The 16,934-nt window shown below is 48.7% G+C and overlaps 1 protein-coding gene across 2 annotated transcripts in view; it reads left to right on the top strand.

Moving 5' to 3' along the window:
• LOC137422484 (uncharacterized) overlaps positions 1-16,934 on the top strand; it is a 92,147-nt gene that overhangs the window by 42,603 nt on the left and 32,610 nt on the right. For both annotated transcript variants that reach the window (XM_068109230.2, XM_068109236.2), the window contains exons 4-6: positions 794-870; positions 13,158-13,279; positions 14,437-14,521. In XM_068109230.2, the coding sequence (XP_067965331.2) occupies positions 794-870; positions 13,158-13,279; positions 14,437-14,521 (284 nt within the window). The remainder of the gene's footprint in view (positions 1-793; positions 871-13,157; positions 13,280-14,436; positions 14,522-16,934) is intronic.

The raw sequence follows: 16,934 nt of genomic DNA on the forward strand, positions 1-16,934 counted from the left end.
GAGAGGGAATTGCATTTGGGTCCGTTTGTTTGTTTGTTTGTCTGTCTGTCTGTTTGTCCGCACAGAATGAGTATGCCTTTCCCTATAACGGTTGGTCCGATTGGCAAGAAATTTTCACCATAGGAGCGCCTCCTGCTGTAGAATTTTTAAAATAATTATGACGTCATAGCTCATGTGTTACGGGTGCCATCTTGGAAAAACCAAAAATAATTTCACCTCTGTTTCTCTGAAACCGCTCCATGGGAAAAAATGAAATTTGGCTTATTGTCAAGTACCCGTCATAGGGAACAACATATATTCGTGATGATGTCATCAGGTCTTCATTATGATGTCATAATTAGACAAGTAGAACGCTTGATCCGATCAGTTTGAAATTTCTTGTGCATGATTTCCACAAAAATTATATGGGAGAATTAAATTAAGGACGTCATCAGTCACATGGTTCAGCAGCCATATTGGATTGAACATAAATCCATGTCATCGATAAACACCACAAACACAGCAGCTAGTAAACACCACACAAACTTCAAACAAATCCTGGCGAGGCCCTGCAATCTCTGACGTTGCTGTTGCTCAGTTACAGGGTTAAGCATGTTGATGCATTCTATTTTAGGCTTTTTGACTCTTGCTTGGCATAGAATGTGTTGTGTTCTTTAGGAGATTGTTGTAAATAATCAAACTAATGACAGTATAATTGATTACACACAAGGAGTGGTGCTATTATGAATGTCTGCATTGTATTCCCTGTCGGACTGGTTTCCCACTGTAAAGCTTGCCCATTGACTTTGCACAGGACTGGCGGAGCGAAGAGGCCCTGCCCGAGAGGACATTCGATATGTCCAGGAACTGGGCCAAGGTTGGTTTGGCAAGGTAAAGTTACCTCTGTGCCTTTTTTTCGCACACTTATCATTTCTTCTTCCCGTGTTATTCACTCAACTCTGACCACAAGGAAAAATAAAAGAAAACAAGTTTTTGTAATGAGCTCATCCATTGTCGTTTGCTTGTAAAATGGAAGTGCAACAGAAACCATTTAAATCCGACACTTCACCTTCTCCTTTAATCCCGGTGTGGACCCCGGTTTAGAATAGGTACACCGTATCCCTGCGCATCGTAAGAGGCGACTAAGGGTTGGCGTCAGGAAGGGCACCCGGCCATAAAAACATTGCCTCAAACAGGGAACCATGATTGTCATGGGGCCCGCAAGGCTAACCCCTGCTCTAGCGGGGAAAATGGCCTTAAAACGATCATTCATTCATTTTCATTCACTTCTCCTTTTAAAAAATAACAACCATTGATTTATGTTAACGTTTTCACATTTCATGCAAGTTCAGAATGACAAGGACTGGTGAGGCACTGTTGTACCTCGCATTGTCTTGCGTCAACTTGGAAACAGCGACTTGAATGTCAAATTAAATAATTATGATGGAATGAGCACTGGAAAACACAACATTGAGTCATGATGCGTTGTGTCGAAATCTGCTCAAACAGGTTATATTTGATCACATATCTTGCTGAAAGATTGATTGATTTACTAATTTATTCATTCATTTTATTTATTTATTTATTTATAAATCTATTACTTCATTTTATTTACAAGATTGGTGCATTGAAATACTTATTCAGGTCACCCTACTAAATAGCTATTTCATGACCTTGTGCACACGAAGCGGAAAGCAGGGTTAAGCAATTGGTTCACTTCTTGAAAGTCTGTCCTTTTGTCCACAGACGTCGGTTTATGATGAAGGAACCACTTAATTTCAATTTAATGTTATATTTTTAACATGAATCGGAAATGAACCTGTAGTTTAGCATTACTTTGGCTCTGAATTCGTGCTGATCACACATGCAGAGAGGAATGAGATTAAAAATTTTTTTTACCTTGTCTGCCTGTCTGGCTATCAAACAAAATTGAAAATCATTTCAAACAAGAAACAAACTATTTTTTAAGGATGTCATGAAGGACCAAAACAATGGCCACGAAGAACTAATGTAACATGGAAGGGAGAGGGGAGAGGGAGGAGGGTGGAGGGAGGAGTTGTGGGTGTAGGAGTGTGGAGGAAAGAGTGAGGGCAGGGAGGATGGTGAAGGGGTGATGTGGAAGGAGTTAGGGTGGGGGTGGAGTGGAGAGGAGGAAGGATGGGAGAGAGTGGGTGTAAAGGGGGAGGAGGAAGAAATGGTGTGATGGGGGAGTTGGGTGGAAGAAGGTGTGGATTGGAGAAGGCTAAATAAAGAAAGGTTAAATTGAGAAGCAAGATTGATAGAGGAGAGTATAGGAGAGATGGGAAGGGAAGAGAGTCTGGCAGGATCTAATTTAAAGGGGAATCTTATGATGCTTAGGTGGTTGGGGAAGCAGCTGAGGGAAGTCACAATATATGCCATATTTGCAGACATTTTAAATTGAATGCCCAATAAAAAGACTAAAAACGATGTTTGGGAAAAACCTTATTGATTATTAGATCCTTCAAATTTGTGGGCTTGCATGGTGGCCTAGAGGTATGCACTCTCCCTTCTAAGTTGTCTAACTTGGGTTTGAATCCCGAGCGAGCTATAAACTGTCATCTCGATGTGTCACAGGAAGGGTGATTCATCAGTGTGCCCTCCTTTTAAATAGATGTTAATTAACCTGGACATCACGTTAAACTGGATGTACCGTCTGCCAGCATTAGTTGTGGACGTTAACAATCCCACGGTGTCCTTCATGAAGAGTGGGTGGGCAATCGCCAGCACCATGAACAAATTACAAATTCCTGCCCTAGCCTTCGTCAAACATCAGGCCTGGCCAGCTGGTTAGTGAAAGACTTGAGCCAAGCTTCCCCCAGTCAACCCCACAATAATGTGGGAATCATTGTGGCCATTAAAGAAGAAGATATCCTTGAAGTGCATGCAGAACAGGTTGTGAAACACAGGTTGAAACACAATGCAGAACAGGTTGTGGTGCTTTAATTTGTGTAATCATTCATCTGAATGGCTGTTGTTATTTACATAATTGTCACACTGTGATATAAAGTTGTGTTTCAGCGTATTAGTTGAAGTTAGACTGCTTAAAATTTGTGTTATTATTGTGGTTATTATTGTTTTTGGTATTATAAAGACTCATTTTTGTGAAATATCTGATACCTTTCCCTGAAATGATAGCAAGAAAAAGTTTTCAAGCAATTGTTGTTTTGTTTATAATTGCAGGGCAAGAACGCGAGAGCGCAGAGTATATACAGACTTGGCATTTAATATGGAATATTTTTTTTGTGGGGGTGAACTTACTTTTCAAGATGTCTTAGAACCAAAAGTTCATTGGAATTAAGTTGAAATTATTCTAGATTTTGTTAATGTGACCTTTAAAAGAAACAAAAACCACATTTGATATTTCGAAGCAAATAAATTGATCCTTGAAAGTGATGTAAACTGATATCGAACTCAATTCACGGACAGTACTGTGTTAAACTTCTGTACGTTTCCCAGAAGTATCTCTTTATTTTACACATGAGCCAAAAAAAAATTCAACAAAAACAAAAGTTAAATCATGACTGGGATTACGGACAGTAAAATTACACTTCAGTACTTCGTGTAACCCCAATGAGCGTTCAGGAGAGCACGTACACGTCGAGGCATGCTGTTCACGAGATTTGCCAAGGTTTGGACAGGAATCGCTTGCCATGCAGTGACAATAGCCTGCTGCAATTCACGCACAGAGGTCGGCTGCTGGTCCAAGTGGTCAATTTGACGCGTTAATTCTGCCCACAAGTCCTCTATCGGATTCATATCCGGGGACATGGCAGGCCACTCCATATGCTCGACACCACAGTCAACAAGAAAGTGTTGGATCATGCGAGCACGATGAGGCCATGCATTGTCATCTTGGAAGACAAAGTTTCCTCGAAAGGCTGAACCAGCAAATGGAAGCAATGTTTCTTCCAGAATGGCCCTGTATTTGAACTGGTTCAGGTTTCCATTCAGAACAACAAGGTCAGTTTTGCCCCCTGCATGAAAAGCAGCCCAAACGGTCACCCCACCACCTCCAGATTGGACTCTTGGCACTATACAATCTTCGTTGTAGGCTTCATGCACTTGGCTGCGCACTTGGACGCGGCCATCTTGACGATAGACCAGAAATCTAGACTCGTCACTGAAGGTCACGTGATTCCAGTGTCCTGGCTGCCATTGACGGTGCTCTCTGGCCCATTGCAATCGGCGCTGGCTGTGTTGTCTGGTCAGGCGTGGCTTTCTCAGGGGACACCTGGCACGATAGCCTGCTTGAACCAGTCGTTGGTTGACTAGCCTTTTGGATACAGGCACATTTGTCAGTTGCTGTCACTCAGCCCTAAGCCGATTAGCTGACTTGGTACGGCCATTGCTGACTAACCGGTGCAGCTGGCGATCATCTCTCCTTGTGATTCTGTGTGGACGTCCTGGCCTAGGTATTGGAGTAGGGACACCCCTCTGAGCATTTCGTTTCAGTATCTTTGACACCTGACCTTGAGTGATGCCATACTGCCAAGCAATAGCATGCTGTTTCATGCCGGAATTTCGTAAAGCCACCACTCCATGACAAACAGCATTGTCAAGTTGACGGACCATCTCCAGAGGAGTAGACGTAGACGTGCAGCAGTTGTTTTCCACTAATACAGAACCAACAACCCTTATATACCCGATTGTGAAGCCAATCGTCAAATGTACCTGTCCTTACATTTTGTCACACCATCTGTGACATTATCCTGTTATTGACTTCTTGCTGCGAAAGACAATCAGTGACATGGTTCTTTTGACAAAGAAATCACCGAAGCGTAAAAGAAACTCACCAGATTGATATACTGAGTTCAGAAAGTAAACCCAAGTCAAGAATGAAAAAAATAATCCATATTAAATGCCAAGTCTGTATGTGCAACTAACTCGGTGTTGTTAAAAACATTTTCTTCAACTCATCCTTTCAGCCACAGACTGACCTTCGTCATAGATGAGCACATTGTCATGTGTTCACAGATCATAAAAAATTCCTGCAGAGGCAGATCAACAAAGGCCTGCATTAGTCCATGGAACCCAGGCAACAATGGGTTGTGATGATGTCCACCCTACATTTTCTTTTAAAAAATTCTTTCGCCGACGAAGTCGCCAGAAGCATTATGTTTTTTGGGTTGGCTATCCGGCTGTCCATCCATCCGTGATAGGTATTCGTTATGGCAATAACTTGAGAACGGCTTAAGGGATCTAAGTCAAACTTGGTACAGGTATGTATAATTATGTAAAGATTAACTAATTAGATTTTGCGGTCACGATGTCAAAGGTCAGAGATCATGTTGGGTAAAAACCCTGTTACTGCGATAACTTGTGAACCAGTGATGGGATTTTGACCAAAATTGGTACAAATATGTACTATGATGCAAAGATGAACTGATTTGTTTTTGAGGTCAAAGGTCAGAGAGTGTAATAGGCTTTCGTTGGTGCGATAACTTAAGAACGGCTAAAAGGAACTAAGTCAAACTTGGTACAGGTATGTATAATGATGCAAAGATGAATTGATTACATAATGGGGTCAAGAGGTCAGAGGTCAGATGTACCATAAGGTAAAAATTTTGTTACTGCGCTAACTTGTGAACCAGTGATGGGATTTTGACCAAACTTGGCATAAGTATATATTACTAGTACCCTACTGCAAAGCCGCAATGAGCAGGCGAAGCCAAAGCCTCTTGCCACGATTTCCGTCTCAACTTCGGATATTTCCGGGCGTGAAAAACTATCCCCTACGGCCGCGAGATTTCTAAAAAATAATTCTTCCTCAATTTTAGAATATTTGACGCCGTTTTCAGCGTCCGACATGTGGTAAAAAGCTTTTTTGATTTTTTTTTTCAAATGCTCGAATCTCATTGGTTCTGGTAATTGGTGACGATTTTCGTTGAAGATAACCAGGGCCCGTGTGGGCCCGGGGAACGAGGTTGGTCTTAAAGTATTTTAATTACAAATTAGAGGTGCATAACATTGTGAATCAAACAAAGACGGGTGAAACAAACTCCTATTGAACTTTTTCGCAATTTTTTTTATGCATACTTCCGCATCCGGAAGATGGCGGCCTCCATTGAGTGATTTGGTTTTTGAAATATTTTTTCAAATGCTCGAATCACATTGGTTCTGGTGTTTGGTGACGATTTTCGTTGAAGATAACGAGGTTGGTCTTAAACTATTTTAATTACAAATTAGAGGTGCATAAGATTGTGAATCAAAAAAAGACGGGTGAAACAAACTCCGATTGAACTTTTTTCAATTTGTTATGCATACTTCCGCATCCGCAAGATGGCGGCCTCCATTGAGCGATTTGGTGCGTCAAAGCTTCGAAATTGTCAAGGGATCCAGCAAAATCTGGCTTTTCAATATAATACGTACGCGTTCATTCACAACACCGGCTTCGCCGGCTATTATGAAATGGTGGTTATTCGATTTTGGCATCAAAGGTTAGAGGTCATGTCAGGTAAATATGTGATATTTGAGGGCAGCTGAAGGGATTTAAATCAAACTTGGTACAAGTATGTATTATGATGTAATAATGTGGGCGGAGGCATATCAGTCGACATCGCGACGTCGAAGAGTGCCATTCTAGTTAGTTGAGAATCCATAATTGGCAAAATTGCATACTTCTTTTTATGCATTTTTTAATCTTCCTCTTTTTATGCAGCATATGGCTGCGGGTAGTATCATTTGCTGCAGGTGTAGCTGTGCTGCCGATGCAGTGCCCCCAATGATAGATTAAGGGGTGGAGGGCGGGTCATTCACCCGGGACCCAGGGGCTAACCCTAACAAGCCCATGCAGGAGCAGATAAATTTATTGGTGAGTTAGTTAGTTAATTAAACTCTGTGGCCATAATGAGTAAAATTATTTCTAGCAGCCTGTCATGATGCGCAATCACCGCTTTGATGATGGAGATGCTAAAGACCATGTGCTGTTCCCCAAGGAGAAATTCAAGACCTTGAAGGAGCTGTGCTCCCACGTAGTCGGAAGAATGGACGCGACAAAAAGCTGGAATTCGTCCGAGTTTCTTTATTGTCACAAAACAACTCGGGTACTCAGAAAAGCCCGTTTATCGGGCAGCAATATATATACAAACATTATCCCGGAGCGTTTGCCCGGGAAAGGCGAGAGGGGGCGTGGCCGGGCGTCCTGGCCGCGGCCTGGCAAGTCGAGGGCAGGCATGCCCGGGCATGCCCGGGCGTCCCGGACGCGGCCTGGCAAGTCGAGAGCGGGCGTGCCCGGGCATGCCCGGGCGTCCCGGCCGAGGCCTGGCAAGTTGAGCGCAGGCCTGCCCGGGCGTCCTGGACAAGCCCGGCATGGTGATCGCTCCGCGTCCTTGGTAGGTGCAAGGCGATTGTGTAAACCCAGCGGTAGCCGCTACACACGTCCCCCCAGAATCGACTTGCACCGGCAGGGTCAATTTGAGGGGGGTCCTGATGACCCGGCCGAAGCGACCCCTGGCGGGTCGTGGGGGGTCCGGTGTGGTGGTGGGCGGTCGAGTGGGGGGCACCGTGGACGGGGGGCGGCCTCGCCACGGCGGAAGGGCCAACCGTGGCGGTTGGTCGATGTCCACGTGCGCCGGCTTGAGGCGGTCCACCGCAATTCCGGTCTGACCTGCTGCCGATGTCGATGACGAACGACTTGTCGTCCCGTCGCAGGACCCGGAAGGGCCCGTCGTACGGCGGCCGGAGTGGCCCCCGATGTGCGTCATGACGCACAAAAACGTACTCTGCTGTGCGAAGCGCTGGGGGGGACGTAGGACTGGGGGTCACCGTGGTGGGATGTTGGCACGGGGGCAAACCGTCGGGCGGCCTCCTGGAGGTCCGAGCGCTGGTGAGCTGCGGACCAGGGACTGGTAGCGTCGGGCACGAATTCGCCCGGGACGTGTAGCGCCTGGCCGTAGACAAGCTCGGCGGTGGATGCCCGGAGGTCCTCCTTGGGGGGCCGTGCAGAGGCCCAAAAGGACCCACGGCAGCCGGTCGGCCCAACCGCCTTCTTGAAGGCCGGCCATGAGCGCGGCCTTCATGGAGCGGTGTAATCGCTCGCACAACCCGTTGGCTTGGGGGTGGTAGGCCGTAGTACAGTGGAGCTTGACCCCCAGGTTGCGGGCGACCACGCCCCACAGCTCGGAGGTGAACTGCGGTCCGCGGTCCGACGAGATGTCCGCTGGTGCGCCGAAGCGGGCGACCCAGGTGGCGATGAAAGCCTGCGCCACGTCGGCGGTGGTGGTGGAGACGAGGGGAACGGCCTCCGGCCACCTGGTGGTCCTGTCCACCATGGTGAGCAGGTGTGTGAACCCCCGTGATGGGGGGAGGGGGCCCACCAGATCCACGTTGACGTGGTCGAAACGTCGTTCGGGCACGGTGAAAGGTGCCAGCGGGGCCTGGGTGTGTCGGTGGACCTTGGCCTGTTGGCAGGCTGTGCAGGTGCTGGTCCAATCGCGGACGTCCCGTCGAAGGCCGTGCCAGACGAATCGCGCCGACACCAGCTTCTGGGAAGCTTTCCGGCCCGGGTGGGAAAGGCCGTGGAGGGAGGTGAAGATGCGGCGTTGCCAGGTAACGGGCACGATGGGGCGAGGCTGGCCTTGGGAGACGTCGCAGAGCAGGACAGTGTCCGCGAAGGGGATGTCGGCCAGGCGGAGGCCCGTGTCCGCCGCCCGGAGGGCTTGCACCGTGGTGTCGGTGGTTTGGTCCGCCGCCATAAGCGCTAAGTCCACGCCGAGGTGGACCGCGTTCGCGCTGGCCCGAGAAAGACAGTCGGCCACGGCGTTGTTTTTGCCGGCGACGTGCCGGATGTCCGTTGTGAACTCCGACACGGCGGAGAGGTGGCGCTGTTGGCGGGCCGACCACGGCTCCGTGACCTTGGCCATTGCGTGAACCAACGGCTTGTGGTCGACGAACGCCATGAAGGGTCGGCCCTCCAGGAGGTGGCGGAAATGGCGAACGGCCAGGTGTAGACCGAGGAGCTCACGGTCAAACGTGCTATATTTGAGCTCGTTCGGCCGGAGCTGCCGGCTGAAAAAAGCGAGTGGCTGCCAAACCCTGTTCACCCATTGCTCATGTACGGCGCCCACCGCGTAGTCGGAGGCATCCGTGGTGAGGGCGATGGGAGCGTTGAGCACCGGGTGAGCGAGCAGTCTTGCGTCGTCGAGGGCCCGCTTTGAGCTTTGGAAGGCCGCGTCCATTGCTGCGGACCAGACGATGTCGTGCTTGCCGGCTTGCCCCGGAGGGCTTCGTAGAGGGGCCGCATGAGTTGAGCAGCGCGGGGCACAAAGCGGTGATAGAAATTCACCATTCCCAGGAATTCCTGCAGGGCCTTTATGGAGCGGGGACGCGGAAACGTGATGATGGCCTCGACCTTGGTTGGCAGCGGCACGGCCCCGTTCTTGGTGATGTGGTGGCCCAAAAAATCAACGGCCGTCGTGCCGAAGTGGCATTTGGCCGGGTTGACGATGAGGCCGTGCTCGCTGAGGCGCCCGAACAGTGTTCGGAGGTGGAGGAGGTGCTCGGCCCGGGACGTGCTGGCGACGAGGATGTCGTCCAGGTAAACGAAGAGGAACGGCAGGTCACGCAGCACGCCGTCCATCAAGCGCTGGAACGCCTGAGCCGCGTTCTTGAGGCCAAACGGCATCCGTAGGAATTCGAATAAGCCGAACGGCGTGATGACGGCCGTTTTAGGGACGTCGGCCGCCCTGACAGGTACCTGGTGATATCCCCGTATGAGATCGATTTTTGAAAAAATGACCCGTCCTGCCAGACGGGCGGAGAAGTCTTGGATGTACGGGATCGGATACCTGTCGGGGGTGGTAGCGTCGTTAAGGCGGCGGTAGTCGCCACATGGGCGCCAGCCGCCCCCTGGTTTTGGGACGATGTGTAGTGGCGAAGCCCACGCGCTATCGGAGCGCCGCACGATGCCGAGGTGTTCCAAAGCGTCGAACTCGGCTTTGGCCACGGCGAGCTTGGCTGGGTCGAGGCGGCGGGCTCTGGCGTAGACCGTCGGGCCCGTGGTTGGTATGTGGTGCTCGATCCCATGTCGTACTGCGACGGCCGAAAACGTCGGCCGCGTGAGGGCCGGGAACTCCGTGAGCAGGCGAGCAAACTCGTTCGCCGCCGGGAGGGCGCATGCCAGCTCGGTCGGAGCGGAGCTGCTCAATGTGCATACCAGGGAGCTGAAGGTCTCGGCGTTGATGAGGCGACGCCGTTGGACGTCCACCAGCAGTCCGTGTGCGCAGAGGAAGTCAGCGCCTAGCAGAGCCATGGGCACGTTTGCGGTTACAAACGTCCAAGTAAAGCGTTGGCCGCCGAAGCAGAGGGTGACGTTGCGCGGGCCGAAGGTGCGGATGGCCGATCCGTTGGCCGCAACCAAGGAGGGGCCGCAAACCGCGGACTGCCTGTCCTGATCGGAGGCGGGTATGACGCTCAGTTGGGCGCCGGTGTCGCACAGGAAGCGCCGTCCGGACGCTTTGTCCGTGATGAAAAGTAAGTTGCCCGTGTGGCCGGCGCTCATGGCTGGTCATGAACGCCGGCCCGGCCGTTTCCCGGCCTGCCGAAGGTGCACGGGGGTCGGCATGTCCGGGCCTTCTGTCCGAACCTGGCATGATAGTAACACCACGCTTGGTCAGGTGGAGGCCCCGGTCGTCATGCTGGAGGTGGTCGGTTCGGCGTTGCGGCCGCCAATTGCGTCGGCCGTTCGGTCGTCGACCGTGCCGGGTGCTCGGGCGCCATGGGCGTTGCGTCGGACAGCGGTGGGCCCCAGGTCGCTGCTGCAATGCGTTGGCCTGCCGCGGAGATGTTGTCGGCTTCCCTGGCGAGGGCGCGGGGATCCGTGATCGTCGTGCACGCCAGGGCGAGGCGTACCGGGCTAGGCAGCTGACGGAGGAACAGCTCCCGGAACAGGAATGACGGAGAGTGCTTGCCGAGCAGCGAAAGCATGTAGTCCATTCGCTCGGACGGGCGCGTGTCGCCGAGCTCGGGCAGGTCGAGCAGGCGCCGTGCGCGTTCCGCCGATGGGAGGGCGAAAGCGTCGAGGAGGAGCTTTTTAATCGCGCCGTATTTGTCAGCGGCTGGCGGGCTCTCGAGGAGGCTCAGGGCACGGGCCGCGGTGGCTGAACTGAGCGCTGCTACCACATGGTGGAAGCGGGTGTCGTCGGCCGTGATGCCTCGCAGGGCGAACAGGGAGTCCGCCTGGGCGAACCAAACCGCCGCATGAGCCTCCCAGAAGGTAGGCAGTTTAAGGGCAACTGCCGTGTCCATGTCGGTAAGTCACCAATGAAGGAGCTGTGCTCCCACGTAGTCGGAAGAATGGACGCGACAAAAAGCTGGAATTCGTCCGAGTTTTTTATTGTCACAAAACAACTCGGGTACTCTGAAAAGCCCGTTTATCGGGCAGCAATATATATACAAACATTATCCTGGAGCGTTTGCCCGGGAAAGGCGAGAGGGGGCGTGGCCCGGCGTCCCGGCCGAGGCCTGGCAAGTTGAGCGCGGGCCTGCCCGGGCGTCCTGGACGAGCCCGGCATGGTGATCGCTCCGCGTCCTTGGTAGGTGCAAGGCGATTGTGTAAACCCAGCGGTAGCCGCTACAACCTTGTCATAATTGATCAGCTGATCAGTGCCTTGAAACACCGTCTTGAAACATATACGTACAAGGAAATCACCTACAAGTCTAGATTACTGTTCAAACTCTAGCCCCTCTCGCTCTCTCGCTCTCTTTCTCTTTCTCGACTCATGATATCAAGCAAACTGCAGCAAATCTTGCTCAATCTGATCACAATGATCTGGCACCCATGGTTCAATGTGAATTTATCCAGTTTTCTTCCTTACTGACATCTTCAACAGAGCTTTAAACCTCACACAAACAAATTCAGTAGAACCGATAATGTACCAATTCCCCCATACACTCGACCTCACCAAAACACTTCCTGACGCTGAAATAGCTCTTTGGATATGTCTGTCGATGATGGTGTTGAATCGCAGTGGGGATTGTGAGCGGTCTTGCTGGAAACGAAAATTCATGAAGGACAAGGTCAGGAACCGAATGTGACGAGATCGACTTGATAGCTAGTCTTTCAATCTTGAGAATCGAGAGTGAAGTACTGAGAGGACTCGACTTCTCAAATACCATTGACGAGTTTAGGCGAAGAAAGTCGAGGAAAGAACTGATATAACATGTAGTGGATTATGTGGAGAATCTGCCTGCACCTTGGAATGCAAATGACAAATGAATCTCACAAATTAATGGCACAGTCTTGTTTTAAATTGTTGTCATTGTCGATTTAGTTTCAAAATGTAACGATTTTTTTCATCAATTTATAGTTGTTTATTAAAATTATACAGCATTTCGTTTCTTTTGACAACGTATTTTAATAAAATATTAAATGAGCATCGTCATAGTATCAATAAGAACATATCCTGAGATCGAAAACCTGACCTAACATTGACCTGATCCATACTTTGCATAGTGTAGTGTGACTTAACTCACTGATATTTATTTCTCGGGGATAGGAACGGGTGTCGGAGAGCCCATGGTTAGGTTATTGCCCCGGCCCAATTATACCCTCAATCTGTCCTCAATTATACCCTTGAGCCTGGTGTTGGCTTAGCGGTTAGGGTGCAGCCTTGGGATCCTAGGATCCTGGGTTCGAATCCCGGTCGATCGCTGAATTAACACCAGGGGGGTTGACTCAGCCTGTCATCCTTCCGAGGTCGGCAAATTGAGTACCAGCTTGCTGGGATGAATGATCCCGGTGTGTACCCCGGTTTAGAATAGGTACACCGTATCCCTTGCATCGTAATAGGCGACTAAGGGTTGGCGTCAGGAAGGGCATCCGGCCATAAAAACATTGCCTCAAACAGGGAACCATGGTTGTCATGGGGCCCGCAAGGCTAACCCCCACTCTAGCGGGGAAAATGGCCTTAAAACGATCATTCATTTATTCATTCATTGTCCCTGAATGCCCCCTTTGTAGGAGAGAGCAGGAATTTTTTCAGTGTACCTAACTTGTGATTTGAAATAACTGCTATATTTGCTTATCTAATAAATAGATTTTTCCTCAGAAGTTTTTTAAAATGATATTGTACTACAATAACTACACCAATGAACCTTTGTGACACCTTCATTTTGATTTCATGTTTCACATCATTATTACCACCTCTGGTAATGTGCAGGTACTCTTGGCAGAAATCTGCTCTGCTTCGCTTCCTGCTTGCCCTGTTGTCATCGAACAGTTGGATCCTACAGCTTCTGCTGAAGACCATCAGCGCTTCATGAAAGAACATGCTTTGTATCGGTAAATATGCATGTGGAAAGTATGCAGTAACATATTGTGTATTGTTTTATTGGGATAACTCCCCCCCTCTCCCCTACTCACAAAGCAACCAAGTATGCAAAAAACAGGCAAGAGGGGGAAAAATGGGATGAAGAACCCCAGGCTGTTGTAGAACTTGTATGCGCTTGCACAGTGAGTAGGGCCAGACAGCATACAAGTCATTCCAAAGCCACAATATGTGGAGCCTGGATCTGTCTGACAAGGAGCCTTTTTTTTTTTGGTAGTGCAATGCCGTCTAGAACAGCGTTTGTCTGTCCCGCATGTCCCCACAAACGTACACCAATCAGAGCTGAGGATCTGGACACATAACAGGGGGATGTGTTTCGTAACTATTGCAGTGGCATATTTTACAAAAAGAAAATATAACCTTCTGTGGAACGTTTTGGGTCCCAGCGTAAGGTAGGTAGAAGGTTTCAGAAATTCCTCAATGTAGTTATGATTTTGAAATGCGATGGACATGGACCTTACTCCCGAATCCAGAAGTGAGGAGATGACAATGGTTCGTTTGTTTGATATCTCAATACAATTGTGATTTAACATTATATTTTGATATATTAATATTATAGTATTAATTTGTGATTGGAATGATGAATGATTTGAGGCACCAAGCTCCTGCCCTGCTTTTAGCACAATTACTCCTCCACTCTCCTCTGTCCTCAGACAACTCTCTCTACTCTCCAACCACCCCCACCTTACTGATATTATATATATGCATATCAAAGTATCGGTCTGTGTGTGTATGTGCATGCGTGAGTATGTGTGCTGTTATTGAAATAGGCTTTACATAAGTATCATTTGACATTATTAGTCCCTTACCGGTTTCACAGGAGGGGACTATAGGTTTGCTCTCAGTCTGTGTCTGTCTGTCTGACTGTCCGTCGGTCCCACTCATGGTTTTTTCAGCCTTTTTGTCATACCCTTTAACATATTCAACTGAAACTTGGTACGTGACTTTAATATGATAAGCTACAGAACAAGTTCAGGGTTTCAGGGCATTTCATCAATTTACCAGAGTTATGCCCTTTTTGGACTTAGAAGATATCACATTGGTGGGGAACATTTTATTGTATTTCTTCTGAGGATTAATAAGTACTTTAAACCTCTCCTTTTGTGTTCAGAGCTGCTGAGCACCAGAACATCCTTCGTTGTTTGGGACATTTCTCAGAAGTGCCGAGCCTTGTCCTGCTCGAGTTCTGTGAATTGGTGAGTCTTCTATTGAGGGTTGCGATTAATGGGAAAGTTTCATTTAGTGCCACTCACTACAAGATCACCCCTATCAACACACTTGCGAATAGAGCCCAGGCCCTCAGCTCACCTTGCAAGCTTGCTCTGGAAATCGTGCACATCAAAGCCAATGTGCGTGATCATGGTTACCCTGATAAAGTCATTGTTGTATGTATAGCACTTAAAATTACCATTTTGTCGAAGGACACTATCTTCGGACCATAGAAGTGGCCCATTTACTTGAAGCTGCCTTAGAAGGGTAAAATTTGATAAATCTGACGACACGAGTGATATTTATTACTCACACAATGCTTCTTCCGGTTCGGAAAGATGTGCTGCCAACCATACAATTAAACAATGTAATTTATGAGTTGCCCATTTAACGTCCAACGAATGCTGGCAGACAGGATGCCCATTTAACGTCCATCTGAGGGATGGCACACAAACACATTGTTTTATACCATACTGATCACAACGAGGAGTTATCTCTGTTTTTGCGGGCAGAAATTGTGATGATGGGTGTTCCTTAGTTCTTCAACCTGGGTGAACGCCGTGATGTTACCATCCAGACAAAGCCATGACCAGCCCTTGAAGGTCTTCTCACAGCGTGAATATTGGTGTTAAAGTCAAATACTGTCACCAAGTAGATTAAAAGTGAAGTTGCCGACTAGGTTCACCCTCATCCGGGCAACATCTGACGGCTTCGTAAACTGGTGACTTTTTCATTGAATTGTGACCATTTGGATTTATATACGAGTGATAGATGGATGCCTCACCGTGATTGGTAATGAGGGTGAAACTCTTGAGTTTGACTAGAAGAGAGTTACTGGCAGACCATGTGCGCTCTGCAGAAACTTGGGAGGGCCAGAGCCAAATGAGGGCAAAGGGAACCACACCAAAAACGAGGTGGGAGAATGCAGAGAGGAAACCAACCTATTTGCCACGTGAAAGTAATAGGCATAGATACTCAGCTTTGTCACGGAAGATCCCAATGATTTTGAGAGTCTTGCATTCCACGACCATCAAGAAGGGCAAGGTGTGAGGCAGGGACACCAGCCCAGAGGGAAAGGCCGAGGCCATCTTGGACATATGGTCTGCCCAAGAAAGACCATGGCTGACGGTGAGGCTCAAAGGTTTGAGCGAATTAACCTCAAGTGGTTTGTTCAGGAAGTAGATGGGATGGTTTCCAGACAGTCCTTTTGAGGGCATTCCAGCCTCAACAGGGAGATGTGACGAGAGGTTCCCGTTAAGACATACACACTGGATACGAAAGTGGAGGAACTCGGTGAGCTATGAGAGGTGTCCTGGGATGGCATAAGCAGAGAGTTCGGGGAGCCAGACTATATCAAGTGCTCGAGATATGTCCAGAGAGACAGCCCTGATCTCATGTCTGACAATGAAGGCTGACATCCATTGTTTGTAGAGTAGGAAGCAGCATGGCCACTTTAGAATGACCAGTTTTGAAACCGTATTGATGATCTGAGATCAGATGTCAACTGCAATTATAGGTTCCATGACCTTGCTTATAATTGGAAGCAAGCTAATAGGTCTGTAGGTAATAGGATCCGTTTTTGCACAATGATTTTGTATTGCAGTGATGTTGCCTAACTTCCTCAGCTGGAAATCGAGGCTCATGTAAGAGCTAACATTAATGACAACAAGCGTTACGCCTAGGTCCCCCGTCGGTGAAGTGATGTGAGTTGACAAAGTGGAAGACGCAAGGCGGCCATCCTGGATTTTGACATGGCGACCCAATTTTCAATAGCGTTCTTCCGTATGCCTAGGTACACCCACACACCAGATTAGAAGTTGGTACTTCGCTTATTTTTCAAAATATTCCGCTCACAAGGTTCAGACATATATATGGTGGCGGCCATCTTGGATTTTGACGTGGTGACCCAATTTTCAATAGCGTTCTTCCTTATGCCAAGATACACCCACACACCAAATTAGAAGTTGGTACTTCGCTTATTTTTCAAGATATTCCACTCACAAGGTTCAGACATATATATGGTGGCGACCATCTTCGATTTTGACGTGGCGACCAAATTTTCAATAGCGTTCTTCCTTATGCCTAGATACACCCACACACCAGATTAGAAGTTGGTACTTCGCTTATTTTTCAAGATATTCCCGCTCACAAGGATCAGACATTCATGGCGTCAGACATACATGGCGGCGGCCATCTTGGATTTTGACGTGGGTTGCACCCACACACCAAATTAGAATTCCGTCCTTAGCTTACGCACACACGCACGCACGCACGGACGGACGGACACACGGACGGAGGGGAAAACCATAGTCCCCCTTTCGCTCCGCGGTGCGACGGGGGACAAAAAAGCAAACTGACACATAAAACGTATGATAAAGGGAGCGTGAGACAAGATGGAGA

This window comes from Myxine glutinosa, chromosome 1 (assembly GCF_964187855.1).
Source record: "Myxine glutinosa chromosome 1, kmMyxGlut1.1, whole genome shotgun sequence".
Classification (NCBI taxonomy): domain Eukaryota; kingdom Metazoa; phylum Chordata; class Myxini; order Myxiniformes; family Myxinidae; genus Myxine; species Myxine glutinosa.